Source organism: Chamaea fasciata, unplaced genomic scaffold (genome assembly GCF_029207755.1).
Source record: "Chamaea fasciata isolate MVZ Bird 193981 ecotype frontalis unplaced genomic scaffold, bChaFas1.0.hap1 SCAF_9, whole genome shotgun sequence".
In the NCBI taxonomy this organism is placed as follows: Eukaryota; Metazoa; Chordata; class Aves; order Passeriformes; family Sylviidae; genus Chamaea; species Chamaea fasciata.
The window spans coordinates 7924173-7946737 of NW_027094094.1; the positions used below are offsets into that span (position 1 = coordinate 7924173).

The window sequence follows — 22565 nt, forward strand, 5'->3', positions numbered from 1 at the left end:
GACAAAGCTGCTGTAGATACGCCAAGGATTTGAATTTTATTTTCCGTTATATTCCCATGAGCTAGACTTTAATGTGAATTACTCTCATAGTTCATACAGATTCAGCATCTGATGCAATGAAGACGTTCTCTTTTATAACTGGCTTGTGATGAGCAGAAGTCATCTGCTTTGCTCTGAATAAAGATGTGTTTCTCCTCCCTCAGGTTCCACTGTCTGGCATCCCGACTGTAAGCAATCCACTAAGACTGAAGAGAAGCTCCGGGTAAGCAGAAGTCATGGCTCAATGACACACCATACATTTTGCACACACAATAATTGAATGTTGTTTTTAAAAGAGTGACTTTTTCCATGTTTTTTTCGCATAGCTGTCACAACTCTGGCAGAATATACAGTGGAGGCACTTCAGAGGTATTGCTCTGATTTTTAGGCTTACCACCTTCACATACCTGTCTCAGTGCACTGCCTTAAAGATAGTGTCATTTACTGACATACAGACGTGGCCAAGTATCTAAGACACTTCATTTCATATCTCAATTGTTGTGAGAGAGACTCTTAAGGAGAAGATATGAACAGGGCAACTGCTATCATATATTTTAGTGGTTTTGCACATCTGTGTAATTGCTCTATAGTTATCCCCTGTTCTGCGTGGTTATTTGCAGCATTTAGGCAAGATGAACTCTTCTTTCTTTGCCATCCAAGTAAGCCTCAACCTAAAGTGATCCTGATTTGAATGCCAAAAAGAGCAACAATTACCCTTGGAGTTACATCAGCATATTCAGACAAACTTTCTGGGTCAAATCCTCAGTGACAATAATGCTGCACTGATAAATGCTAGAGCCTGGCTTTTTGCATGAACCAGGCAATTCTAAGCCCTTTTTCACTGATTCATCCTCTGGACGATTTTCTCTTTTTGATGTCTCAGTTGGTCCCTTGAACTTTAAGATATGAATATTAGAGACTGCATATGAATAAATTGTCTTACACATAAGGAACCTGAGAGGTACTGGTGTGAAGATACCTATGACATCCTGTGGGTTGTATTCTATGTGGGTCTCATTCACAGGAAGCCACATCCTTCAGTCTTTATTCCAGTACACTGGTCTGAAAAACATCCCCCACTGAGAATTTATTATAGTCATAGGTAATGTGCAGATAAATTCCTGTTGAGCAGAGTTCGTGTTAGTGTGGGCCAAAAACATAACTGGCCCTAGATGGGCATGTGGTCCAGAATGGCCAAACCTCAGTGCAGGTACCACCCAGCATTCACACATTGTTCTGTCCTGACTTTTTGTAAGAAAATGGAAAATTATGCCAGACTGGATTTTCTTCCTCATTTAACAGTTTGAATGTAAGACAGTATTTTGGCTATGCCTAAGTATCAGAATCTTTGTGCCTTCTAGTACTTTGGTTGCAGTACAATACCTCCCTTTCACTTGGACCCAGGAGTTTTATCAAAGCACTCCTGACTACACTGTGGCCCTTATTAGCCTTCTCCAGCTGACCTTATAAATCAGTTGGCTTATTTTCATTCCCCATGGAAATGGCTGTAGTCCTCTTCAAGTATTTCCCTTTTTGTCAGTATTCTCCTCCCTCAGCTAACTTTAATTGAAGTGAGCGAATAAATGGATTCACTCACCTGCAGGGCTTTGCCTAAGTGAGTTCCTGCAGGAAGAGGAAGGGAAGCTGAAAAAGGCAAACTGAGGGAGGCATCTGAGCAGTGTGACAGCACAGCTGTCCAGCAGCACCACGCTCCTGGAGGAGACCTTCTATGCAGAGGTTTAATATGTCCTTGAAAGGCTTTGATAAATGCCTCGCAGTGAAGCTGGCTGAGATGCACCGTTTTTAGCTTCTATGGCACATCATAGGTAGTCTCTGTCTACTCTGGTGCAAAGTCAGAAACTCTGCTGTAATATCAGCTGGAGTCCACTTTGATGACTTTGACACGTGTTTCATCCTGTTGACCCAAATGAAGGCAGTAGCAAACAGGTAGGTACAAAAACAAACAAAACTGGGGGAAGTATGTGCTTTTGAGCATGTCAGCACTAAATTGGGATCTGTACTTTGATTGAATTTCAGATTTTTATTCAGGGTCAAGCCTAGATTTTTTGGGGGGTTCTGCAAAAAGCCAGTGCAATTGCCTATTTGCTTGCTGGGCTTCCTTTCCCTATAGAACAAAACAAAACAAAAACCCTTTTATCACTGAAGTAACTTCAGAAGTTTTCAGCAAGTTCTGTTTTCTCTCAGAAACTGAATTGTGAAATAAACTTATCAGCATTTGAGCTGGTCAAGATCTGAGAGAGAGTTCATAAAAGCAACGGTTGCTTTAGATCTTTTCCCCATGGAAATTCGTGGAAGTTTACAAAGACAAAACAAGCAGAAAACAAAGCAACCATATGCGTGTTACAAAAATGTATATTGTTTAGGTGTTTATTTACAACTGTCTGGCTGTTCACCATTCTGCAGCGGTCAGTAAGTAACAGATAACACAAGCAGATGATAATAACTTGATTGAAAAAAAAAAAAAAGAGCTTAACCACTGAACTGGGGAAACTGCTTTCCTTTTCACTCATTTTTCCCTTTTGTGTTTCATGACAGCATTCCTCATCTGAGTTCTTTTATCCAAAGAGTCTGGTTCTGCGCAGGCCACGCTCTGCAGAGGTTTGCTGTTGTGTTTTCATAGTGCTGATAATGATCTTCTTTACTGAGAAGATTCTTCATTACTGTCATTTGCTGCGCTTGCTACTACTCCTGCCACACAGCTTTCCTGCTATCACTTGCCACCATGGGCACTGACGCTGTATTTTGCATCACTTGTTTCAGTGTTGCTTGTTAATTCTCACATTTTTTTATTTTGTTTAATGAAATGCTTAAAATTAACTTTTTTATTTTAGATTCAGATGAGCTTTTGGGGGCTGTAGTATTGGTCTTCCAGTATTCCAGAAAGTTTTCCTTCTGAAACAAAAAATTAGAGTGCAAATAAGAAGCAAATGAAAATGGTGAAAAATATCTGACTTTAAAGCAATGGTTAAAAAGAAAACGTTTTCCATGAGCAATGACTTATGTTTTTAGAAAAAAAAAAAAAGTCATCAGTTAAGTCACTTCCTTTTTTTATATATATTGACCAACTACCCATTAATACTTTAGCTGAGAAATGCTTACAGATTCCCAGGTTTGGATATATTCTATGTGCTGCCTGAGAGCGTTTGCCTCTCTAGTCTGCTGCAGATCCACATGTGAGTTGCAAGGTCCTCTCTGTCCTCTTGACTCTGGAGTAGCTTTCTACTTTCAGATTTTACTGAGTTTGCTTTGCACCTGCAAACACCACCCAATTCCATTTCTTCCCCTTCAGGGCAGTGTTTGTTGGTGGTGTCTGCTGTGGGACGTGTGGCTGTGCTGATGCAGGTGCACCTGAGGTAGTTTTCACCTGGTGATGAAGTCAGAGCACACTGGTGCAGACCTGGTACAGGCTGGCAGCAGACAGGCAGGCAGAGAGTCCATGCCACAGGATTTCCTTGGTGCTGGTTTGTGCAGCCTTCACATCTCTCATTGCAGAGTAGATGCAGTCAAATGTCAGCCCCAGGGCAGGGTGTCTGTCTGAGATCCAGCCTGCAGGATGGGGTTGGACAGTGGAATCCAATTCTGTGATTCAGTGGGGGCTAATGCAAGCCCTCTAGCCTTTGTCCTGCATAGTAGTTTAGTTACTTAACTACTACTGAACACCTCTCTCTCTCTTAGCTACAGATCTGTATATCAAGAAAATACAGCATAAAGATGTTTTAGCAGTGCTCCTAAGGAGAACAATGTCTCTTCAGTCCTAGGCTTTATGGAGTAAAATCTTGCAGTCTGAGAACAGCAAACTGGGACCATTTCACTCATCTTTTAGGCCAGTGTAGTGACTTTGCATTTGGCTTAGAACGCATGAGTCTGAGTATCCAGTGTTGAAATCCAGGAGCCTCAGGATTAAAACCCCAAATCCTATTCAATGTATTAGAAAAATATGCAAGGCAAAATAGGAGCAGCCCATGTTAAAATAAAGGTATGTTCTCTTTCTTGCCTTGTAGACTGTATAGGATACAAGTAGCTTAGGGTCAGATGAATATCCTCTTGTGTAAATTTGGTCAGTATTAAATTCTGTTTAGCTTTACAAGGTGATTCTACAAAGCGTAACTCAAGGCAGATTTTGGAACTCAAGGCAGATTTTGGTTTCAAGTCTTTTTCTACAGAGTAGACATAAAGGTAGTGTCATTGTTGTCACTATAAAAGTGGGCCAAAGGCTTGAATCTACATGAAAATTGTACTTAGAAAATGGTAGGGTGAAATCCCCTGAATTCTCTGAAAGCTTCTATTGAATTCAGTATGTTCTGCACTTCCCACTTTATTTTCTTGTTCTTCCCCCTTAAGATACTCTCGATGAAGGCTAAGTTTGCATGAGTGGTGTTGTAGGAGTTTGTTTGGTACCAACATACCTTCAGTGATTACCTGTTAAAAATTCATTCTCCCTTCTGGCCTTTGTGTCCAGAAAGGAAAGAAAATTTAGTTGTAACCTATTAATACCTGTGTCTGTGTGAGTTGGAACTAACTGTGCTCACTAGTTTTGTCTTGATGCATATTTAGTGCAGAGAAATAAGGAATGCATGCCTTTGAAGGAAACATTCTTGTAAGGAGAAGGGAACAGTTAACCAGCAGAGAGGCACAAAGACTGCTGACATTGAGGGACTTTGTTGGTCTTGTATAGCCATTGAAAATTACAGAAATCCATTGGAAATCCATATTTTATAAGCCCTGGTTCCAAACACTAATCAACTGTAAAACCTTGCAATTGATAGAGCAGGTAGTCAGTGTAAAAAGTGTTGTACTGAGAAAGTCAAATCCCTTACTGTTTCCAAGTCTGCCCAGTAGAAGAAATTCCATCCTAATCTTCTATTAGTTTATTTATAAATGTGCTTCTGAGGTTTAGAGAATTTGCTTAAGCTAAAATGTTAAATGTTATTAAGTGAAAACATATTCATTCTTCTGCAGCTATTATCACCGCCTTGCATAATGAACTCTATCAAAAAATTAAGGCAGGTACTGTAAATGGTGACGATGCCTTTGTAAAACGATAGTGCATCCATTTGGCCAGATGTTCTTGGGATCAGTTCTGATCTGGTTGCCTGCACCTGTAAGTTTTTACAGAGCATGATGCTGAACATCTGTACTTGAGAATGCCAGAGCCACCACATTGTAGCAGCACCTGGATGATGTGAATGGCTCTAGCGGTTTTTGGTTTTTTTTTTTTTTTTAAAGAAGTTATTCATTTAGATGATGTACCATGCATGATGACATAACAAACAGGGGTAAATGCAGATGAACATCTTAAGCTTTGTAGTCCAATACTAAAATACCAAGTTAATCAGTTTGGGGCATCTGCATGGGTGATATGATAATTGGGCACTCAATTCACGGTGAACTTAAGAGGATAAGCATGACAGTTGGTATTATCTCTATCAAACTGCAAATGAAACTGACAAAGAACTTTTGTGTTGAAGGTAAATGCATGAAATGAAGAACAAAAACATGACAATAAGAAAGTCTGTGATAAAGTGGGAAATACGGAGGTCTTGCAAATACTTTAGATGCTTTGTGATCTGTTTTTTCCTTTGGCTCATTTAATGACATGCATGAACTCTTCTTGACTAAATTTCTTTTGATTTTTTTTCATATACTTCATAGACTTTCTGTATTTGGTACAGACATCCTTTATTGATATATTTACTACTGTTACATCCATTTGTGTGGAAGAGGAAAGGAAAAAAGTGATGACTCTCCTACTCTCAGAAAATTTGGAGAAGCCTCGTACCACCAGAAATGAAAAAAAATAGCTCTTCATAGAAATTTCCCTTACATTTCTCTACACAAAGGTGGCCTTGTAAAAAGCAGCATTTGAATCCTTCAAGGAAAAGAACAATTATATAAAAATGTTTCAGATCTCTTTGTAGAGGAAGTAAGGCAGCTTAACTTGTTTTGTTGCAAGGAGTGTGGAACAAGTGTCACAGGACTATTGTAATGGAAGTAAATACCTCTAGATTATTGTGTTCATATTGAAGATTGTGTCCTCTTTCTTCACCTGTTTTCTTTGAATAACGTGTGAAAGAGATGCACTCATGTTATCTCCACATCTATAATGTTAAAGGTTACATCAGGGCCAACCCTATTCCTGTTTTAGCTGTGCTCTGATCAGCTCCCCTCTAAGATGGGATTTACACCCCAGTGCAGCTACATCAAGAGAGAACTTGACCTCCAGTGTGTCTCTTGCCACCTGTTTAAGATACAGAGTCACGACGCTGTTACACAGGATCAGGGATGAAAGTGTAGCAATCGGTCTAATAAAAGCCATACCAGGTCACAGATTTTCAAACAGGAGCTTTTATGGATCTCTCAGGAGAGGAGCCAACCATAGCAACTGAAAGTATGCCAGAGGAACAGCGTATATCAAGGAATCTTTGGTGTATGTTTGTTAAAGCAAGCAGCATAAATGTTTTTAAGTGCAATACAATTGTCATTAGGGGAAAGTGCAAAGCTGTGAAGGATTCCAGACCATATGGTAAGAAGCAGGGTAGGAAAGAGCCATCTGTGATGGAAACAGCCTGTGTAACTTAAAATAAGAAATAGAACAAAGTGAGGCAGGAAGGGTGAGAGTAGATGTACAAGTCCTTTTCCATGCACTGTCTTCAAGGTTATGTTTAGACATAAGCAAGGTACAGGACTAGAAGCTGCTAGAGGAGCCTCAGAGTTGCAGGTCTGCTTGGATTCAGCTCCTCAGGGAAGGAGCAGAGTGTGCTCAGGAAAGGAGCAGAGTGTGCTCAGGAAAGGAGCAGAGTGTGCTCAGGCATGGCTGACAGCAGGGCATCCTGCCCAGGCAGTGGGGAGCTTTGCAATAGGCAGAAGGTAAAACTGATGTACACAGAACGAATCACAGCAAATAGAAAACTGGTTTAAAGGGTGTCATTTCTGGCTCATGGCCTTGCTAATGGGATGGCAAAGAGGAACTTGGAACAGAAACACAGTGAGGAAATGAAGAACAGGTGCCACAACTTGTCAGTCCATCTGACAATTCCTCTTGTACTCCAGGGTTAAGAGCACCTAAGAAAGTTATTACCAGGATATGGCTGAAACTATCTTCTTAAGGTGTCTAACTGTATTTAGTAAATTCACTGAAGTGATACATGCAAGTGAATTTTCCTTAAACAAAAAGGTTTTTAGCAGTGACACTAAGAGATGAAACTAAGGAGCTGGAGTGAGGACTGAGAATGTCTTGTTTTCTGAGGCAATTATAAAAGATCCAAAGGGCTTGCCAAATGGGAACAAGCCATAACTGCCTCTAACGCTTGTTTTCCTACAACAGGGAAAATTGAGCAGACAAAACTCTCAAAGTATGTCTGCCAAAAGCCAAAGGTAACAGAGACACCCCTAATAGTACCTCAAGTACTTCATACTGTTCCCTATGTTGTAATGAAAACAATTGTTTTCCATAGTAACTGCAACAACATGTTACATGTGTCTCCACTCAAACAGAGTGGAATGGAAGAATGGAAGGGGGAATAAAGTGTTTCTCAACAGTAGCCAGATTTTCCAGCTCAATTCTTGTAACATTTCCATGAAACAAGTGTTTGTTGCTGGGTTTTGGTTCGGGAGGAGCCTAAGGGCAGATGAGAAATTTCTCTTCCCTTTTGAGATGTAGGAATTTGCAGCTACAGAGAGAAAAGAAAAGAAAAGAAATATGTAAAGGTCCAGCTGAGAAGGTATTCTCAAACATGCTCTGGAGAGGATTTGTGACTGTGTCAGTCCACAGCTCCATCTCCTCTCTGTTTGATCTGAATCTTACACTTTTTGGTGGAACATATTCAAAGCCTTTTGTTTCTCTAACCCTCCCTGAACGTGGTGACTTCATTCTGAAAAGTGAAGTCAGAGAAAGCCTGCTGTATAATCCGTGTCTAGTCATCACCATTTCATATACAGATGGTTCCAATAGCTTCTTTGGCTTGGAATTTAAAAGTAGAAAGTCTCAGGGGTCAGTTGAAGGGTTCCTCCAGGAAATGTATGCTGAGAGATAAGATAGGTCCAGTAGCCCTTTTGTGTTGACTCCAGTATTTCCTAAGAAACAGTGAGCCAGGCTGTCAAGCCTTGTTTCTCTTAGTCCAGGGGGCCTAACATCACAAGCTGATGAGGTAAGAACTGTTTTCCAGGATTGAATTTTAAGTGACTTTGAAGTGTCCCACTGCACTGGTGTCATCAGAGTCACGTGCTGACACAAAGTTTTGTGGTGGGATTTGGTTCTTAGGAGCAAAGGGAGCAAAACTTGTTCTTGGTGTTTCAGTTGCAGTTGGGATATGGTTGACTGCCTTAGTGTGTCTGCTGCATGCCAAGTTTAGGAGTAATCACACTAACAGTGGTGACTTTTGATCAAATAGAATACTTTTCAAATGCATCAGGTTCTCAGGATCCCCACATCTTGGTCATCAGTTGTTTTGTCTCCTCTCAAAGAACTTCCCCCAGGGCATCAGTGTCTGTCTAGTCCTGAAAAAGTGTTGGAAAATCTACTAAATGTAGCAGCACTGGCTCTGTAGGGATGAGTTTCAGTTTGCAGGATATCATCATTAAACATCATGACTTTTGCAGTATGGGGAATCATGACATTGCAACCAACATTTGACTTCCCTGCTGCATCTTGGCTGTGCTGCAGATATAGGGAAGAGCTCCAGGTGAAGGATTTCAGGTCCTTTTACTTAGAAAGGCTGAATTCAGTTCTGATGATTTAATTCCTAATGGAAATCCAGGGATTGAACACCTGGGAAGAGATAATGTGTGTTCTGTGCTCCTCACAACAGTTTTGTCTGCTGGACTGCTGATCCCTGCAGTGGTTTGTGAACTAATGTGTTGCTAAAATGACCAGCAGGACTATCCTGGATGGTTCTTTGTATGGCTCCTACAGTGTCTCTGGCAGGTGTTGTTTGATTTTGTTCATTATTGTTGTCAGTCTAGTCTTTTACACTGTATGATTTAGAAAACCTCTTCCCCTCTCACACCACTCCTTCCCCTACCAAAAAAAAAAAAAGTCCACTTGCCTCACAAGATTGTGGAATTTGCCAGAATGCTTGCATTTGTGTTGACATTTTTTCCTAAATTCAGTTATTTTCAAGATGTACGCAGATAACTTCACTTAAAATTGCCAACGTTAATGGCTTCAGATTGCTCTCAAAAGTTCCCTTTTGTTTTTCAGCCTACAAGAACATCATCAGAAAGCATTTATTCCAGACCAGGTTCCAGTATACCTGGCTCTCCAGGCCACACTATCTATGTAAGTATTCCTTCTGGTGAATAAGGTGCCAAGCCTTTGCTTGCACATGAACTACTCATGCTGAAATAAATCACTTTTATACTGATGCTTTATTTCAGTGCTTAAATTGTTAAAACCTTTGCCATGTAGCTTTTATAGCTACAGGATTTCAAGAGCAGGGTAGGCCTTTTCCAGGTCACGTTTCTCTTGGAAAGGTACAGTAAATCTTTTGATGTCACTTGGTGGTAATGAAGAGGGACAGAGGGCACAGGGGTCATTCGACTTTTTAAGGATTTTGTGAGGAATTCTGTGCACTTTGATGCACAATTTTTGACAGGTCTACTCTCTGCACATGGGGAATGTGGGGAGCAGGGTCAACTACACTGAAAGAAGCCCGGCTTCCAACACCTTCCAAATCAGAAATCAGATTTTTGGTTGTGGAAGGAAAGGTGTTTCTAATTTAGGGAAAAAAAACTACTAAGCCTAATGCTAAATCACTGATTTTATCAATAACCTTGAGATTATATAGATGAAAATGCAGAGTAAACCACAGAAATTTGGCAGTTACGTTTATAATAATGCAGAAAAAATATCCAAAATTACAAATCTCACATCCTGAGTTAAACTCTAGTTCTATGCATTTCAACAACCACAAAAATAAGCTGATATATGAAAAGTGTTGGCACTGCAGATATCAAAAGACAAAGCATGTCCTGGAGAACTGCCATTCTGTGGGTAATATCAACTTCATAAACTGTAGCTTATGAAAATTAATTGCTGCTCAAAATCACCGTCTGTGGAGCAACATGGCAGCCTAGATCAGGGTCTACAAAAGTATCTGTAATAATTTATACTGGATTAAGAGTATCCAGACATACTTGTGCCTCATTAACAAACTGGTAAAACTACTACAGAAATACCAGAAATAGCAAATGTTGATACAACTAAATATTTTAAGGATTAAAATGGCCTAAGGTATTTTTTTTGTATCTGGTAATTAAAAGCTGAACAGATTTGAGTCTGTTTGTAGGAAGTGAATGTCGTAAATATTTCAAGCCTTGCTTCTCTAGCAAGAAAGGTTTTGTATTGTTTCCAGTTTAAGGCATTGCTTAAGAACCACCAAGACCAGCGGTGGTTAAAGAGCTTGCGAAGGCAAATGCATATTAATCTGAAATTACTAGGTGCTAGCACTCAGAACAGAACTGAAAGTTCCCTTATGCAATCTACTGTGAATAAAGTATCTTGTAGAAGTGTTGAAAAACAATTTGAATATCCTCTTTCCTCCTTAGTCATCAATGCATTTCTGTAAGGTAGGTAAAAATGTGTGATGATTTATTTAAAATCTTTCTGTAAGTAAAGAAAGATATTCATTATCTACACTAAATGTAAGGCCTCTTTCTATCTCCCTCTAATGGGTGCAGCTGACTTTGGAATTTATTTCCTACTTCTATTTTTTAACCAGTCAAGATCTCCTTGCAGTCTTAGTGGAAAAAATAGTCCATGCTTGCACCATGTGGTTGGAAAGGAGTGGATGCTTTAGTCAGAAGCTTGGGCACAGGATGAGTGATGAATGCAATGTAATAATTTTATTTGGGAGTTTGGATACCCAGTCCTGACAGTCTTCCTTGTCTTTTTATTTCCTTCCAATAAGTTCTGTTTCCTCTTGTGGTGTGCACAGTTATAAATTGAGTATCTGTCTGTGGTCTTCAGCATGAAATCCTTTTGTAATCTCTGTAATCTGCAAACTAAATTGATGTTATCACCCATTTTACATATGGGAAAACAAGAGCAGAAAGGTGAAAATACTTGCCTGAGGCCACAAAATGAGTCATTTGCAGAGCTGAAGTTTCCAGCTCACTACTGGGGATAAAAAACTTTTGTAACTAGATCTATATATGCCATGTTCTTTCTTCTCTAAGAGAAGAGAAAACATTGTGAGCTGCTGTAGAGGAGGCCTGCTGGAGAAGAACAAGAAGCATTCATTCCACATGTAGGGTGCCAAAAAGGGGTTTCCATGGCAACAGTGTGACAACAAATACACAAAATCATGAACTGTGTAAAACAGAAATTGCCAGTGCATTTGTGTAAGTTAATTTATCTTCTGTCTTTGACCTTTAGGCAAAAGTAGACAATGAAATCCTTGATTACAAGGATTTAGCAGCCATTCCCAAAGTCAAGGCCATTTATGACATTGAACGTCCAGACCTAATTACTTATGAGCCATTCTACACCTCCGCCTACGAGGACAGACAGGAGAGACAGAGTCTTGGAGAGGTAATGACCCACCAGCACCTCATTCCACTGTGCATCCAGAGCCTGCTTCGCTTCCCATGGGCACTCCTGAGGTCCTTGCTGCTGCTGCCGCTGTTCACACTGCTTTGTGTCTGTCTGATCTGGGGGTACTGGGAACACTCACGGTGCTGCCTCACATGTCAAACTGCAGGATTAGACACCTACATTAACACAGGGGGCAGGTTTGCAGGCTGTCTCCTTGTGCTTCGTCATAACTCCCATGGATATGCTAATCTTTGGGAATGGCAAGGTCCAGAACCTTGGCAAAAGCCAATGTGCTGTTGTGCTGTGGGGCACCAGTATTCACAAGAGAATAGGAGGAATACCGTGATATTCTGTGGACTAAGAGCAGCAGGATACTTATGTCACAGATTCTGAAGGGAAATATGTATCACCAGAGCACTCTGCCAGACATACTGGATAAAATTGTGTCAGGATGAAGTGCTCTTCCACCTGGGAAAGCAGGTATACCTGCCTCACATTTTAACCTGCTGACATTCAGTAAGGATGCTTGTATCAAGCAGCAATAAGAAACAGCTATGTCATTTATTCTTCTAAACTTGTATGTGAAGGTGTCTTTCAGGTTGTCTGTCCCCAGTTTTCTCAGGTGCATTTCCATAGCTGCAATTACTATTTACATGATTCCAGTGCAGTCTGTGAAGCAAGTTTTGTCATGTAATACCATCTGTCTGTGAATCAGACTTCCTGAATGCAAGTCCAAATGGACGTGGAAATGGATTTACCACTGCAATCTCAGTGACCTTACTGACTGGAACTGAATTGCGTATGAAGATAAGTTGAAGAAGAAAAAATTACAGTAAATCATTCAGGCACCAGTGGTCTGTAGATGACCAGATCAGTGTGACTGAAAATCTGCTTTCTTATCAGTGTTCTGCCCACCAGCAGGTCAGAACTGCATCAGTTTTTCTCCTTTGTTCTTTACTGTTTTATAGTTTTTAAACCATGAATTGGAAATTCAGCTCAGGAATAAAATAAGAGATTAACAGGTCAGAACATTACAGAATTTCTCCCCTCCAATTTATGTTGGTAGTGAATCCAGCTGGCATCTGGTTCAAAACCAATGTGAGATGCATTGGTGACCTCTGACCAGTTCCAACAGGCCTGACCCATTCCACAAAACCTGCTACAAACATATGTCTCCTGTCAGTCACACAGGAGGAACTAATCTCACCAGGGAAGGGGAACTATATGTTAATCCTTAAAGGGAAGCTTCTTACTGACAAAGCAGTATGTTGGAAGCTGATAAAGCAATGTGGTGTAAGTTGCCTGCTTTTATGCTTGTTCTGGGAATAAGCAAAAGCCTTTAGGGGTTTCTTACACCATATTTTCACCAGCATTAAATTCAGTTAATTTCTAGTGACTACAGAAATTTGCTCTGGAAACAGAAGGGGCTCTCACCTTCTTTTCAGAACATCTCAGGTTTTCACCCAATGCTACTGCAGACTTCTGTCACCTTGGGCAAGTTACCTCACCTCTTTGTATCTGTTTCTCGTCCCTTCCCTTGCCCTAATGAGAACACAAGCCCATTGGGGTGGAGTGATCCCTTACCCTGTGTTTGTGTTGTGGTGATCAAGTGACAGCAGTCTTGGTACAACATACATCAGTCCCCATCATCTTTAAAACGCAAAGAAGGTGACATGTTTAGTCATGTAGACAGTGATTTATCCTGAATTCTCTTTGCAAAAAATGTGTATGCGGTGGTGTTAAATAAAAGGGGACCCTCAGTTTATGCTTGTAGACTAGAAATGCTCATCATGTTTTAAGAAGAAAAAAAAAAAATCACCCGTCTCATCAAAGAAAGATTTTTAGGTATACAAGGGGAGGTGCACAAGAGGCACTCCTTGTACATCCAGAGTTCCCTTGTAGCCCTTGGATGGGTACAAGGATGGATGCTTGGATGTACAGGGATGTACTCCTTGTACATCCGAGGTTCATCCAGAGATGGACGCAAACCTTAATTCCAGGGAATGGGCTACAAGCAAACGACCCCTTTCACCCACGGAAGGGGAGAAGGCAGCCTGGCAGTGGGCAGAGCCGGCGTGGGGCTGCGCTCCCGGGCAGGGCGGGTCCCACGGGCGGCCCCGCTCTCTCCATCCCGCGCTGTCCCGGCGCCCTCTCGCGGGGAGCGCCCTTCAGAGACACCGGATCGGGAATTCATTGTCTGCTACCCGGTGAGAAAGTTTCCAGAAACTGCCAGGCATTCAGGTTCTTCAGGACCTGTCACTTTTGCCCTGTGAGCAGCAACCTGATGAGCACTCAAGTCGTCCTTTCTCAGCTCCAACTTCTGCTGGATATATAAGCTGCACTTTATGTCCTTTATTTCAAATATTCTGTTTATTGAAAGCACTAGATGCTCTGAAACACCTTTCACTAAAGAAGCAGACATAAAACGAAAGAAGCAATTTTTTCTAACATGATAGATGCTTCAAAATGGAGCAGGGATCCCACATGGTAGTTCAGGTAAAAGACAGCTAAAATAGCATCAGTGTGAAATGCTGAAACTTGTGTTGCAGAATGACACCTGTAAAAATTATCAAAAATTTCCCAGACAACAAAATTACCTGTGTGACTTCAGGTGTTAGAGCAGACTCTCATATCTCAAAGCAATAGAGAATTGAGCCCGTTGCAGTAGAAATTTTTATGTAAGTTTGGTCAGAAGGAGCCCTCTTCCCCTTCCTCTTTCCCCTTCCCCCTTCCATTTCCCCTTCCTCTACCTCTTGCCCTTCCCTCTTCCTCTTCTCTTCCCTCTTCCCCTTCCTCACCCGGAGTCATCACTGTATTTGCACTGCCTTGCTGTTCTGGAATGGAGCTGATTTTCTCAGTTGCCTGCACAGTGTGTTTCAAACTGATCACAGTGTGGCCTTCTGCAATAGGCCAGGTTTTGAAAGACCTGAAGAACCAAACAATCCTTGGCAGCCTCAGAGTTTGAGATCTGACAGTTCACCTGGGAATGACAAAACAGCAACTTGGTTGCAGAGTGAGGTTCCATTTCCCAAAAAGCAACGAGATGATGTCAGCTAGTGATGGAGCAAAAATACACAAAAGGAAAAAATACCTGGATTCAGCATGCTGCTTTCTGGGCTGCCTTCCCAGTGTTAGATTCCTATGACTACCTTTAACTGTAGCCATTACCTCAGCATCCAGGTAACCCCAGCAGATGATAGAAATTCATTTATTTAGAGTAACACATGAATTGCTAGTAGAAAAATGTGGGAATGCACCTCACAACATGTGCTTTTTTTATTCATATTGAAAGTTTTAGGTTAGCTCTCAGCTTTTGTAGAGAATGTTGTTCCAAAGCACTGTGTATGGTGTGCTTCATGTGGAGCAAAGTTTTTACAGCTGCTGCTGTTAGATGATAGGAATTAGGAAAATACAAATGTAAAAGACTTCCAAGGCTTTGATGGAAAGTAGCAAAAGTAGTCTTTAACAGTTTTATGGAAACTTGCTGAAAAGGAGATGTCCTATATCAAGTAAAAAATGTTGCTCCTTTGTTTGGATACTTAGGATTCCCAGTGTCACCAGCTCCATGAGAGTGAATGGTCTCTCAATCCAAATTTTATAGATATTTACCAGCTGGATATTTATTACCAGAAACGCTGCATACATTTTACACTACTGCTGTTGTACATCACTGTAGTAGTTAGACCAGAATCAGCAATTTTGCTTCTGAGATACTATTTTAATAGCTATATCATTCTGTAATTGTGGTGTTATTTAAGAGCATAATCTCTTGCCCAATTTATTATGACAAATACTACTGAAGTTTTGTGCACAGAGGAAATAATTAAGTCCTGATCTCCCAGCTTCAAATTGTCTGGTGGTTGAAGAGCACATAACTGGTAATTACACATAACCTTTATTCTTGTTTGTACCATGAGCATATGCATAATCATATTCTTCTAAAGGTATTTCTTGCCTCAGTTTCCCTTTCTGTGCCTCAGAAACTTTTCATAATATTGTGCATATTTCTGCCCACTGGCCTCTGTGCAGTTCTTTCAGTACTCACGCTTGTAATTCCTGTCTGTTCTCCTTACGTAACCATGGAGGAACACAGAGATTTAAAGGAGGTCATATCAAAGAAACGTTGATGACAACTACATGCTCCTTTGCATGGGTATGAAATGTAAGGCCTTGGGGAGAAGCACATTTTTGCCGGAGTGCGTGCGTTGGAGGGAAAACATGCTTCATCCTGAAAGATATTCTGTATTTTGATTTTCCATGCAAAGCTCTGAGTTAAGTTTATTTACTTCTGATTTCCATTTTAAAGACTTCTTCATGACAGGCACGGTTATTAAATTAATAACTCTTTCTGATTTTGATCTTTACAGCTATGTTTTAATTACCACAATGATTAGATGGCTAAGATGATGTTGCATGATACTTGACTGAATTAATCACGCTTATAAAGATTTCCCAGAAACTTGAAACGTCAGTGATTTATGGACCAGTCCCTGAGCCATGTGGAAAAAGCAGGTTCCAGTGCTGGGATGGCCTCAGTAATTTCTACATTGCCACTTTACATTGTCATATGTCAGAGTATCTGCAGCAATGTTTAGATTACCATTTTCTGGCCCAGCACATGCAATGATATTTCATAACCGTATTTTTTGTGTCTTTGCAGTCTCCAAGGACATTATCACCTACCCCTTCTGCAGAAGTAAGTTTGGTGGAACCTTTGGGGGCAGTGTCCCATGTGATCAGAATTATTCCCTCGAGCCAGTGCAGGCAGTGTGTTTGTCGTCAGTCAGATCCATCCGTGTTTGCCACACAGACATGTTTTCTTAATGTTGAAACTTAACAAAAAATTTTTCCAAGAAGGGAACATGAAGCTCTTACTGAGAGATTGTACAAAAAGTGGAGGTGCCACTCCTCCCACTTGCTATCTGTAAAGCAGAGCCCTTTGTCCAGCAGGCGTCACTTCTGGTACATTCCTGCTCCTTGTGGCACAGGCGGATTCAGATCTCGAGAGCTGCAGGATTTACAGGAGATAAAATGCTGCTTTAAGCTTGTAAATAATAACCCATGTTTGCTACTGAAACATTTGCAGTTTTGCCTTGAAGAAAACATAACTATGGTCTGGTCTGGTTTTGCTTTGCCAGAGGAGTTAATTTGAACATCATAACAACATGAAAGATTTGGGAAGTCATTTGTCAGGATACAAGAGATGCTGTTGCAGAATCATTATCGGTGCATTATCCTGTTGCTTATTTGCAACATAAAAGTTGTATTTATTGCTACTAGTTAAAAATTAAGGGACTGTAAAATTTCTTGTAAATCTTCATGCATTAATCAGTTCTTCCCCTTTTGTCCTGGTTTAGTTTGCTTCACGGAGGGGTGGGGGGGTTGAGGGTGTTGTTTGTTTTGAGGTTTTTTGTTTCTTTTAATGGCTTTTTTTACCCCCAGGAAACCAAGTAAACTCCATTTTGCTATACAAGGTGTCATGTTTTCAGATGCATAGGGAATCTGATTTGGATATGAATACCTGCTGATGTAGCTGGTGACACATGGTGAATTTAGCCACAGAGAGTTCTGTGCTGCAGCTATTTAATTCTTGCTGCTCTCCAAGTTAGCTCACTGATGGCCAGCTCGTGTGTCTTGTGCAGGACACTGCAGGACACACATGCGCTGGATGCAGCATCCCTTATGGAGTCAGGGAATGTGGGCAAATCTAGGATTATTATAGAGTTTAACAGAAATTACAGGTGGAGTTTGAACCTTCCAAGGCTGAATCCTGACTATAAAAATGGGTTGGAGCAGATCCTTGGAGAACAGTGCTAATGAAGTAGGTTGGAAGCTTAAGGGATGTTGCTATTTCAGTCGCTTCTGCTGATGCCTTCAGATCCACTGAAGTTAAGTGCTGCTAAAAACGTCTTGTGTGCATTTCCATTTATCAGTGGATGCCTCTGTCCTGCAGGGCTACCAGGACATCCGGGACCGCATGATTCACAGGTCTACCAGCCAGGGCTCCATTAACTCTCCCGTGTACAGCCGGCACAGCTACACCCCCACCATGTCACGTTCCCCCCAGCACTTCCACAGACCTGGTAAGGGCGACTGCATTACAAATACATGCAGAAATATTGTTTCTTTGTTATGCCACTCAGTGGTGCAGTGAAGCACTTCATTCTCTTTGAAGTGGAAGCTTAGGATTGAAAAATTGTTGTCTATTTTAATGTCTCGTTTTCTACCTGTTTGTTTTTTGTTCTGGATTGACGTAGTCTTTTGCACTAGGCTGACTGTTTCTTGCATCATAAATATGCATCTTCTGGTTTTGTTTTAAATCGGTACTTTTTAAAATATTTGTATGTTTCTGAAAGCAAGCGATAATTTGCAGCAGTGAATCGCAAACTTCATTCTGAAGTTTGGGAAAAGTATCACATATTGGAAACAAAAATTATGGCTTGACTGTACCAGAGTTAGTAATGTAGGTTTACTCCCTTGTAAAAAATTCCTTTAAAGCTTGGTGCACACATAGAATCTCATATTCAGAAGCAAAACACCCATATGTTCCAAATTTCTAGTCATTTTTTAAGACACGGCAATTGCCTGGGAACACTTGAAAACACAGACTTTCCGGTTTAGCAGTGATGTGCAAGTTCGATGTATAATATAGAAAATGTACAGGTCATTCAGGTTCCCAGTGCCTTCCAAATTACTGGTTGTGTATCTAAAAGCAAGATATGAAAATGAATTATTCATCCACACCCGAACTGCATAAAAATATATCACTAAATGCTATTCATTGAAGGCTTTTCAAGACTGATTTTACTATGTATGGTAATGAATTAAATCTTTGTGATCTGTTTTTAAATTAAGTGATATAATCACACAGTTTCATCTTTCTTAGTGATTACAGCTGAACAGTTGAGATGCCAAAAGCCCATATGCAATAGGAGCTGCATTTTTAAAATTAAAGATTTATAATAGAGCCACCACTGTGGAACTTGAATGCAGCCATTTCCTAGTGGGGTGGGCTGAAAGCAGCCAATTGTGTCTGTCAGTGAATGCCTTATTTAAGGGACCCAAGGGAGGTGGGACAGAAGCAAATTGTGTCTGATACTTAGTGCTGACAACATGACTGTGTTTTAAGATGACGTTACAACTGAAACTGAAAGAGACTTGAAAATGTGAAAAAGCTGCAAACTTCTGTCCCTTGATTCTCCAATTCTGAGGGAAGTTTTCCATTTTTATCTGTTGTCTCAGGGATATGAACAAATCCAGGCCCTATTCCAGACTTGACTGTAATTGAGTTTTACTGTCTGTGGTCAGTCAAAGACCTTCCCCAGAAGCAATCTCTGTTTATGTAACTCTTGTGATGGGCAGATGGGCTCACGCCAGAGTTGTGATCCAATGTAAAACCTTCCAAAGTCCACAGCCTGAAGGATTTTCTGGAGACATACTTGTTCAAATTTGTCTAAGTTCAGTTGATCTGGTCTTGGGCTTACCTGTTACTGATTCTCATATGACACAGAAATAATTCTGTACAATTTGTCGTTTGATGTTTCCTACCCTGTTTTGGGGCAATAGTTAAAGCTACTTTAATAATTTTCTCACAGTAATTATTTATTGAGTAACAACACAAATATATGGGGGTTTTTTTCTCCTAATGGCACTTCTTTCCACCACATTATTTTGCAAGAATTATTTCTTTCGGAATAAACCCAGTGGCCCAGATCACTTCTCTTTTTGCTCCCAGCTAGCTCTTGAGAGAGAGGTGAAGTGCTGCACTGACGTTGTCAGTACAAGGCTCTTCAAAAATCGAGTCCTACAAGTTCTGAAAAAGTTTGCAGCCTTTTCCTTCCTTGGTGCCCTAGCTCATGCTGGCAGCATTTTTGGAATGCCTTAAAACAATAGAAAACAGCTTGCATGCCTCTTGACTGACATTTTTTGGTCGGGCACTTTACAAACCAGCTGCTTTCTTAACTAATTGAGCGTCGATGTTTGTGATGTTTGCATGCTGGTAGCAGGCTACTTTCTGGTAACAAGGCATTGGTCAGAAGCTCATTAAGCCAATGATGTTATGCTAAATTAGCGACGCAGTTCAAACCTAAGCCTCTCTTCTAACACTTCCTGTAACTTTGTCTTTAACTTTTACGGGCCCTTTTTGGTGCGTCTTTAACCGTTTTGTTTTCTTTTCTCCTTCCTCCGTTCCAGAATCCTAACTGTTCAATGCCTTTTTCTTTCTTTTTTTTTTTTTTTTTCTTTTCTCCTTCCTTCGAAAGCCTCCTCCTTCCCTGCCTGTCTCTTATTGCTTTTCTTTGTCTCCGTTCTGTCCTGCCCCCCGCCTGCCTGCCCGGCGCCGCAGAGCTGCTGGCTCTGGGTGCGCGGCGTGCGGCAGCCCCGCGCCCCGGCGGCCCCGCGCTCCATGACTCCCGCCCCAACTCCCCCTTCCGACACCACCTCATCCCCCATGCCAAAGGTAAGGAGCCAGCCCTCTCTCCAGGGAGTACCCTCCAGGCTGGAGATGTGCTGGCGCTCTTGGCAGAGCTGAGAAGGCGTGTCTCCGGGAGGTTGCCTATGGCTGTGCAGCTGAGCATGCCTCGAAATGTGCTGTTGCACCCGAAATGTGCCGTTGCACTCGAAACTACGTTTAGAATAGACATAATGTCCTTTTTTTTTGGAGGAAATATGTCATTTCTAAGGGCCCTAGTTGAAGAGTCGCCGAGCATTTACCTGGTAGAAGTACACGGATAAGCGTTGTCATGTATTACTCAGAACCTGTACGTGTCTAATTTAGCTTTTTTCTAAAGCAGTACCCAACAGTCCCTACAGCAGTTAGCTTACCAAATTTAATTATTACTGCCACATTATTAAAACATGCAGTGAAAAAATTGATTACGGTATTACTGAATGAGAACAAGGTGATCAAAAATACGGAGAAGAAGAAATGAGATGATATAAAGATCAATTGCAACAAGGAACTTAATATTTGTTACTCACCTTGGCAATAATTAGGGGTCAACAAAGTAAAATTAACGTCTCTAGGCCTCTCCTCAACCAGTGCAAATCAGCAGGCTCTGCTGAAGGCAGTAGCACTGCAAAGATTTACATTATCTGAGGATCTGGACCTTTGTTCAATCTTATTTTCCATGGTTTGATTTGAAGGAGGATTCTTCCTTCACTGTCTCCCTTCAAGGAACTCATTTAGCTCAATAAGCTTTTACTTTTGTTTCTTTTTATGGATGTGGTTTTACTCTGAGTTCTATTGGAGAACTTGGCTGGGCCATCTCTTCTGTTTGAGGGGAGAAGGTCACAGCTTATATCACCTACTAGAGCTCAAAAAGAGAAAGTTGAGTAAACTGAACATAGATTCCAATCTGGCACCATTGGTTTATGTAGATATTCATACACTGGCGATATTCAAAAGCAGTTGCAAGAAAGATGTTACCATGAGGTTTCAAGAAATGCTAATAGATCTCAACATCTCAGCATCGTATCTCATCAGATCACGACCACTAATTTTATTCTTGCCTTTTTAAAAAAGATTTTTGATAATATGCACTGTCTACTTTTTGACTATTTTTCTATTTTTTAAAAAAAATCTCACTTAAAAAGATTGGGACCCTTAAAAATACCTATACTGCTCATTTCGGCATGCAGTTAACTCATAGTCCTTGCAACTTCAACATTTCTTTGCTGTAAATTCAAATTAGTGCTCACACTCTTTCAAGTGGCATTTTCATACTTTTTCAGTTGAGAAAATAGCTTCTTCAGCAGATGAATGAGAAGAACTATTGGAAATCCATGCTTATTGCTTTCAGATTTCAGAGAATCACCTGGCATGTAGCTCAGGTATCTTTCTCAGTTCTTGGTAGAAAAGGCCAAGTGGGATTGCGAGTGCTGTACACAGAGGAGGGGGGTATGGTTTTTATCAGATATGTCCTGAAAGATATTGTAGGAAAGGAATCCTCGATTTTCTGAAGGCCTGGACAGCATTTATGTGTCACAACTCAGTCAAGCTCCTGAAAGCTCAAATTTGTATCACTGTGACAGACCAGGCACCACATGATCTTTTTCCTGGCTCAGCCTTTCTCACTTGTACTTTTAGCAAGAAGGTGAACTTGATGTTGGTTTGTAAGAAAGATTTCACAGAACTATAACTTCAGGGGTTTTTCCCTTTAGGAGTCAGAAAATACAGATCAAGTCTCAACTGCTTTAGTAAAGAGGCGTGATTTCCCAGCAGCATCATGAGAACTGAAGTGTCATACGACACATTACACCCATGTTATTTTGTATACTCAAGGCAGAAAATAAGACATTTAGAGCAGTTTCAGTGTGTTTTCATATAACATAAGGCTTAAAGAAGCATAATGATTAAGCCTCATAGATAGACACAGCCAAAAATAAAGAAATTGGAGGAGTGAAAGGGTCTAAACACACCTCCGAGTGAGTGTTTGTTGATGTAACATATATGTTGAAAAAGCCGGAAGAGTGTGTAATATGCATCAGTTTCGACTTCATTTAATCTAATTTGGACTCTCCATTGGATTTTGTCTTGCCTCAATAAAGTACTGTCTTTGCTATGAAAGAATCAAAACAAGTCCACGAATGAAAGAAACCCTGACCCCTCTGAAATCAGAGACAAAACTCTCATTGAGAGCCAGGATTTCATCTTGCATGCCTAGAATTTTTCAGAGGCATTCAAGAATATTGCAAAGCCTCCATAAGATTTCCATGTAAAAGAGTTCCAAAGTAATGTGTATTCCTTAGCTCACAGACCTTCCCAGGAGGAATCTACCCACCTTCATAGAGAATTTGTACCTTGGTTTTCATAGGTGCCCTCTTTCCTTCCCTGAGGCAGCTCTCTGTAATCAAATGCTTTCTGTAACGTGGTAACTATTTCCAAGGGGTTTGTGGATGCAGGTGCAAGTTCTGCTCTGGAAGACAGCTGTGTATTGGCTTTTTCATGATTTTCAGTTTTCTGTGTGAAATA

At 40.8% G+C, this 22565-nt stretch overlaps 1 protein-coding gene across 8 annotated transcripts in view; it reads left to right on the forward strand.

Annotated features, from left to right (window-relative positions):
• ABLIM1 (actin binding LIM protein 1) overlaps positions 1-22565 on the forward strand; it is a 142686-nt gene that overhangs the window by 96609 nt on the left and 23512 nt on the right. For 7 of the 8 annotated variants that reach the window (XM_066190881.1, XM_066190873.1, XM_066190876.1 and 4 more), the window contains 6 exons: positions 204-262; positions 2596-2658; positions 9260-9337; positions 11435-11590; positions 16254-16289; positions 17547-17676. In XM_066190881.1, the coding sequence (XP_066046978.1) occupies positions 204-262; positions 2596-2658; positions 9260-9337; positions 11435-11590; positions 16254-16289; positions 17547-17676 (522 nt within the window). The remainder of the gene's footprint in view (positions 1-203; positions 263-2595; positions 2659-9259; positions 9338-11434; positions 11591-16253; positions 16290-17546; positions 17677-22565) is intronic. The other variant, XM_066190875.1, reaches the window with a different exon arrangement.